Source organism: Prosopis cineraria, unplaced genomic scaffold (assembly GCF_029017545.1).
Source record: "Prosopis cineraria cultivar Desert tree isolate PC_DT_omini unplaced genomic scaffold, ASM2901754v1 PC14, whole genome shotgun sequence".
Classification (NCBI taxonomy): Eukaryota; Viridiplantae; Streptophyta; class Magnoliopsida; order Fabales; family Fabaceae; genus Prosopis; species Prosopis cineraria.
The window spans coordinates 29,729,363-29,737,151 of NW_026555345.1; the positions used below are offsets into that span (position 1 = coordinate 29,729,363).

Genomic DNA, 7,789 nt, shown 5'->3' on the forward strand with positions numbered 1-7,789 from the left:
TCAAAATGAAAGTTTACAAAATATTACTAGGCTTAAGGAAGAAATAAAAAAGATAAAAGAGTGAGACGATATTTTCTATTTAATTTAGTAAACTCATCTAAGTGTTTAACAGTATTCAAACCTTATTTAGTTTTTAAGAGAACACACTTATTATGTATAAAAAATGAAAAAGCACGAGACGTTTTTAGAAGATTTATTAATACTAATTTAAATTATAAATTGTGAAATAAAAAACTTGGTATATAAATATTAAATATATATATATATATATATATATATTTAATATTTATATACCAAGTTATATATATATATATATATATATAAGTTCACATCATTGTTTTCAAAATCGAACCGGATATTAAACCAAAAAAGTCGACGGTTCACGGTTCGCATGGTTTAACTCGGTTAAACCAATGATCAAAACAGTGATCAAATAATTAAATTAAAAAATTATATATGCATATAATAATCTAAATATAAGAAATAAATATGAAATTACTATTTAATTTAAAAAAATTAAATATTTTAAGTTTATCATGACTTAACAAGCCATATGATATAGTATAACATCAAATGATCAAAAAAATTGGTCATTCCTTAAAAAAAAATCTAATAAAAAAATTTAAACAATTTGATTTTTGAAAACTAGATTCGGTTCCCGATTTGACTGTCAATCCAAAATGGCCCAACCTGACTCAACCTTAAAAAGGATTTTTATATATTGACTGAATTAAAATATGAACTGGTCAATGATTGGATTGGTCTAACTGTTCAATCCGATTTGATTTTTAAATTGCTAGTTTACATTATAAAAATGATGCAAGATTTAAGAAAAATAATTTAATAAAGTTGAAGAAAAATAAGGCCGGGGGGGGGGGGGAGCAACCAAATATACAAGAGGAATGTGAAGCATGAGCCTAAAAAGCCGCACATTCTGTGGCCAAAAAATAAAAAGAGCCCCGCATCGAGAATTCGAAATATTGGGATGCGGCATTTTAATATAAAAATGGCTTATGGGGCAGGGTTGCTTTCAGTAAAGAATACTCTCGTGCCAAAACTTTTTAATATTTTAACTTATAATTGATTTTTCTCTTTCTTTTTTAATTTTAATTTTTGTCCAGTTTTTGTGAATCAAAATTGGCTTGGTTTTATCCGTTTAGATGGTTGTTGATTGGTTTTAATGATTTATGACTACTTTTAGTTTGACCGGTTTTTGGTCCAATTAGAGCAATGTTTGGAGATGAAAGGGATCAGAAAAGATCAAAGTATTTCTGTGGCTGATTGCCAACAAGGTGCACGCAGCGGAGCCAAGAGCAAAGAGAGGATTGCTGAACACGTATGTTTGTCCTCTTGGGGGCAACAAATAAATAGGATGTGGGAACCTGACATTGGAGGAATGGATTGCATGGAACCTTAAGAAGAGGGTCGCAAAGCTTTTACAAGACAGGTACCTTGGGCTACCCTTTTTGGCTACATTTGCTGTGATGTTTGGTGTGCGGGATGTAAGAATCTGTTTGGGAGCGAGGAAATTGATAAGACTGGATCGGTTCTTTCTACACTTCGCAAAGTTAAATTTGATATTAGTATGATATATTCATCTCCTAGCTTGAGTAAACAATACAGAGGACACCAAAAGGAATTGACTCATCCTAGGGAGGGAGAAGTCCATTTAGATGTTATGGGTCAATTCAAGATGGAATAGGTTCACTATGATTTTTAAGATCAAACCAGACTGGCCAATTGAATTAGTAAACCGACAACTTGGCCAAGTGTTGGTCCAGTTTTGCAATTTTTTTTTATGGCATCAATTGGTCGACATGGATTAAACTACCTAACCCACGAGTCATGCTGTTAGATGTTTTACATTTTCTAACCCCAAAATGACTAATCAAAAAATTTAAAAAATTAAAAAATCAGAAATCTCGTCCGTCTCAGTGTTCCCGACAACATTCTCATCTATTATATATCTTTGAGCTTCAGCCTTTTTGGCATTTCGTGGGTCTCTATTAAGAAGACAAAGAAAGAAGAGGAGGAAAGAAATGAAGAAAACGAAAAAGCGTGCGAGAAAGTTAAGAGTGGTGGGGTGATGGATGTATGCCAAATCTGACATACATAGGGAAGATAATATATATATATATATATATATATATTAAAATAGCGTCGAGCAAGATAAAGAAAATTCAAAATCTCAACAAATTCACACATTTTCTATATGTACAAGATGCATTATTTTTATCAAACATTTATTATTTACTATATAATAAAAAAATATAATATTTTAATTATGGCCGGTTTAATCCCAATTCGGCCTCGATTGAACTCTTAACTCTTAAATCCTAACCCTTAATTTTTGTTGATTCAAAGTTCAATCTAATTTTTAATACTTTAATTTTAATGCTTATATTGGATCTGTTTGGCATGATTTATAGGTTAAATCTTTGTTGGGTTAGAGGTTTATATAGAGTCAAAGTTTGTACGAATTGTCTTAATATACCAAAATAACGTGGATTAACATTTGTTCAAAGACATCACTGAATAGGCCGGGTCACTCTTCCATAGAGATTAGGGAGTGGCATGTTACGATTGACTTTACATTTAGAAAGGCTAATTCTTGGTAGGAATGCTAATCTTAGGTTAGATGATTGGTATATCTTTGATCAACCACTTCTTTGTTGTAGTCAGGTAGTGAATGATGAGAGAATATCTTGTTTTTAGAACTAACCAATTTGCACGCTAGTTTGTTGTGTTTTCTCTTGTAATTAAAAAAAAAATTGGGATGCAACACTTTCGTATAAAAATGGTGGGGGGGAGGGAACGGTGAGCATAAGGGACAAGGTTGTTTTCAGTAAAATAGCAAAAGCCCAAAAGTTTTTAATAGTTTAATAATTGATTTTTCTTCTTTCAGAAAATTAAATTTGTTGTCCAATTTTTGCAAATCAAAGCCGGTTCAATTTTATTGAATTAGCTGGTTGTTGACTGACTTTATTGATTTTTGACTGATTTTGGTTTGGCCGATTCTCAATTCAATTGGTTGAACCGGCTAATTTAGTTTTTGAAAACTTAAAAATATATATTCTATTGATATAGATAATATTTTAAATGTGCAGGGTTGGTTCACATGAATGGCATTCTCTATTATTCATAAAAAAGTCAAAATCCATGAAATTATAATTTCAAGGAAATGTTACTATCATTGGGAAAAAAGTACTCATTCTATGAAGTTTTAAAACTATACATGCCAATAGTTTATGAACTTATCTTATTGTACTTTATTTTCCTTGAAAGACATTTTAGTTTTTTTTTTAACTTTATTTATTTTCGAAATCTTGTATTACTAAATATCAATAGAACAAATATTCCTTTTTCATTTTCACATATACCAAATGTTATATATGCTCATGTAATAATAATATTGATATCCTTAGCTAGTTATAAAATTATTTTGAAGTATGAATTATAATAAATATTAAAAATTTTGCATTAGAAACGCGTGTGCGCAACTAGCTCTTGAACATTGGACGCCAGCTCCCATCCGTCCCTGAATCAGAATCACGAATCACGAATCACGAATCACGAATCATGATTCATGAGTAGCAAGTAAAACAAGTTGAAGGTAGGAGGCCAAGATTCAAGCACCTTGCTAATTCACAGTCTACCCCAGTAGCCGCCATTCAATTCAATTATAACAAGTAACTTGGTTGCTGCTTTATACAATACGTCTATGTGCATGTGGTGGATAAAGTATCATTTTCATACAAATGAAAATCTATCTGTCTGGATTGAATATGAAACGTCACTCAAATAGGTTACGAAACAAGTTGGGCTGAGTAGTCAAAGCGTCAAGCCCAATATAAACAAAAGAGGTCGACCCCGAAACTCAATAAAGTCCATAATAAATAAATATGTCAAAATCCTGTCAGCTTCAAATATCATACCGTTGGCACGAAGACACGATCCTAAGTAATGTCGAAATCTATGTCCAAGTAGTTCGGTGAAACGGGCTGGTTATCAAAATGGAGAGACTGTGCCATGAGTTTTGCTGGATTCCTGATTTTTCGATAGAACATGCTAAGTCTCAAAGGAAAGGCTTCTGCTATTCGACACTATAAATAGAAAAAAGAAAAACAGAAAAATCTAATCAACACTCAATCAATACTCACATATTTTACATTCATTAGTCATTTTCAGTTCTTAGTTTTTAGTTTGTAATTTTCTACACTTCAATAAAATTATACACTTGTTTTATCAAAGCCTTCTATCTTTTTACATCCGAATGAATCATGGCAAGAGAACTCGAGACCCTTTTCACTATTTATTAAAATTCAACGTCTCTGACACGCCTAATATTTATTGTTTGACCACAAACATTACCAATTCAGATATATTTGTATAAACGGCTCGTTAATTATATTAGGGGCTCAAATTGGTTTTATATATATATATATATATATACACTAGTAGTTTAAATAATTGAACCGTGGATAAAGGGATCCAATTTCGGTGCTCACAAATGAACACAAATTTGACTGTCTAGATTTGATATAATTTTATTTTTACATTTTTAATAAATTATTATTTTAATAAAATATATATATATATAATTTTTTTAAAAAAATAAGATAATCTTATAATTGTATTTTGGCTATAAATCTTTTTGTACAAAATTTACAGGTTAAAAATTAACAATTTAAATTTTTAAAATCAGTGGCGAATGATCAATCGCACGACATAATTGTGCATCAAACTCAGCCTGACTATTATATATAGGCTACGTCTCCCACTCTCCATACAAACCCTTCATGGTTTTCTCAAGTTCCAACACACACTGTCTCAGATCTCTTAATCAAGGCACTGAAACAACACTTGCTTCACATCATCACTGATGCCTCTCCAGCTGGCGCCTCTCAGAGAAGAACTTTCTGAAATAGAAAGCCCAGATTATCAAAATATGATGAGCTTGGCCATGTCAGATCTCGCTGGAGACTCTGAACAACACTTGCTTCAAATCATTACTATCTTTGCCCAGGCCCTGTCGCTCAGCAAAATGCGCTTTCTGGGTAATGACATTTTTCATCATCTTTTCGCTTATTGAATATATTATGTTGTGTCACGCAGAACATACTACTTCACAACACCTCGAAAACTTATACTGCATTTCCACAAATCCTATTTCTGTTGTGTTAATTAACTGATCGAGCAGGCTACCCCACAAATCTTGAGTTTGACTATGAAGCATTGGCACCGTTGCTTCATTTTCACATAAATAATGCTGGCGATCCATTTCTGGGAAGCTGCTACACTCTGAATTCAGCAGCGTTTGAAGTTTCTGTTCTTGACTGGTTCGCTAGCTTGTGGGACATTGCCAAGAACCAGTGCTGGGGATACGTCACCACCGGAGGAACTGAAGGCAATCTTCATGGGATTTTAGTAGGGTAATGATCAGTAAGCTCTGATGTATGTTTTATTTAGTCATCATTTGATTATATAACATTATAAGTATATATAGGAGGGAACAATTGCCAGATGGGATTCTATATGCCTCAGAAGAATCGCATTATTCAGTGTTCAAAATAGCAAGAATATGCAGAATGCAGTGCGTGAAGGTTGCAACACTGAGATCTGGTGAGATTGATTGTTCAGATCTCAAGGCTTCACTTCTTGCCCACAAGGACAAGCCTGCCATTATCAACATAAATATAGGTATCTTTGCTCTTCTCTCTTTCTCTCTCACAGACCTAATGATTATAAAACAAACATGTCAGTTGGCCTGTTACATGTTTTAATTATTATTGTAATTTGGTCAATCGATCTCTTAAATGTCATTCAATCTTCTTGTGCACACATAGCCTCAACAAGAGAGTTTTACACACACATATATTGAATAATGACTTGTGAAGTACTGATCTCAAAGGATGATTTTCTCTTTTTAGGAACAACTATGAATGGAGCTATTGATGATATTGATCTTGTGGTGCGAACACTTGAAGAATATGGATTTACTCGTGATCGGTTCTATATCCATTGTAATGGAGCTCTATTTGGACTAATGCTTCCTTTCATTAAACAAGTGAGTCACATTTCAATATCAGAATTAACTCTAATTAGTTACTGTCTTGAGATTCAAAGTATTTAAATTCCGAGTCCGGTTTTGGTATCAAAAAATGGTTGGATCAATCAAGTGAAGAAAAGATGGAAAGTTTAAAAAAGGGAAATAGACTCCATAAACTTTCTCACTTTTTGTCACTTCCTATCATAAACATTAATTTTCAAATTTGGAAGTGATATTAATGTATTTAAGACAAAACGAAGCCTAACTAGTGATCAGGTCTATCTAAAATCCTTTTTGTGTTTGTGAAATATTCCTAACTAGGGATAATGATGGGTCTACAGGCACCGAGGTTGAGTTTCAAGAAACCCATAGGAAGCATAGCAATTTCGGGGCACAAGTTTCTAGGATGTCCTGTGCCTTGTGGGGTTATAATAACTCGTTTGGAATACATCAAAGGCAACATGTCTAGTGATGTTGAGATCATAGCCTCAAGGGATGCCACAATCACAGGAAGCCGGAGCGGCCAGGCTGCGATCTTCCTCTGGTACGCTCTCAAGAAGAAAGGTTTGTTGGGCCTCAAGGAGGAAGTCGACAAGTGCATGAGAAATGCAGATTACTTGCTAGACAAGCTACAAAACGCAGGAATCAGTGCAATGAAGAATGAGTTTAGCAATATCGTGGTGTTTGAGAAGCCTCAAGATGAAGAATTTGCTCGCAGATGGAGTCTGGCTTGCAAAGGAAGCATGGCACATGTTGTGGCGATGCAGCACGTGACGCTTGAAATGTTGGACTCCTTTGTGAGTGAGTTTGTCCAAAAGCGATCCTTTAAGCTCTAAAATATAATGGACAAGAGGATCGTCTATTATCTCTAGCCAGGCATTGCAGATGAAGTCGGTGGTGGCAACTCTGCCGGTAATGTGTCATTCTTGAATAAAAAACAGTTTGTGAGATGAGAAAACTATTGCCTTGGATAATATGTTGCGGTTGAATGTAAATTACAGTATTTACTGTTCTTTGTGCTCTTAGCCTTTTAGGTAATAGTTTTTGTTGTTATTATTATAGTTTTTAATTGTTTTTCAAAAGAAAATTGTCCAAGAGCTAGTTGCTTTATGTAACTTGTCATCATATGATTGATTATGTTATCTTATTGATGTTTAATTGGAGAACAGGTGACAACTATTGAAATTTTTTTTTTTTTTGCCGTTATGAACTTAAAAGATGACAAGTTGAATATTCTACAATCTACATTATTTATACAGTGTTAGAATAATGTGTTTTGTATTATGCTCCTTTCTTTTTATTATATAAGAACACACACACAATCCTTCAAATATAAAGTAGAGAGAATTACAGTTAAGCCTCAAAACTTTTAATTAGTAAGAACTAAATCCTCAAAAAAATTTTAAAAAATAAGTTAAAAATATCAATTCAAATAATTATAATATTTAAGTATCAAATATAACTTTTGAATTACAATAAAACATTCTATTTGTTATTGTTTGAGTCGATATTTATAACTCATATTTTTTAAAAATTTTATCAAAAATTTAACTATTATTAATTAAAAGTTTTAGTACGTAATTGTCATTCTCTATATAAAATATATCAATAGATAAACTATATTTATTGGCTCTTCATCCAATTAAAATTTTTTAGGTAGTGTTTGAATTTGTAAATTTTGAATTTAAAATATCATGAAATCTATATACTATATTTAAAATATTTTATTTGGATAATTTA

The 7,789-nt window shown here is 32.4% G+C and overlaps 1 protein-coding gene across 1 annotated transcript; it reads left to right on the forward strand.

Moving 5' to 3' along the window:
- The first annotated feature begins 4,951 nt into the window (after positions 1–4,951).
- Positions 4,952–6,885, forward strand: LOC129292470 (serine decarboxylase-like). Its single transcript, XM_054930021.1, has 5 exons — positions 4,952–5,057; positions 5,201–5,432; positions 5,507–5,700; positions 5,931–6,067; positions 6,391–6,885. The coding sequence occupies exons 1-5, from the start codon at positions 4,952–4,954 to the stop codon at positions 6,883–6,885; spliced, it is 1,164 nt and encodes a 387-aa protein (XP_054785996.1).
- The last annotated feature ends 904 nt before the right edge of the window (positions 6,886–7,789 follow it).

Coding starts and splice junctions, on each gene's coding strand:
- LOC129292470 (XM_054930021.1), top strand. CDS start 4,952: ATGAGCTTGGCCATGTCAGATCTCGCTGGAGACTCTGAACAACACTTG. Junction 5,058..5,200: donor CAGCAAAATGCGCTTTCTGG/GTAATGACATTT, acceptor CTGATCGAGCAG/GCTACCCCACAAATCTTGAG. Junction 6,068..6,390: donor TGCTTCCTTTCATTAAACAA/GTGAGTCACATT, acceptor ATGGGTCTACAG/GCACCGAGGTTGAGTTTCAA.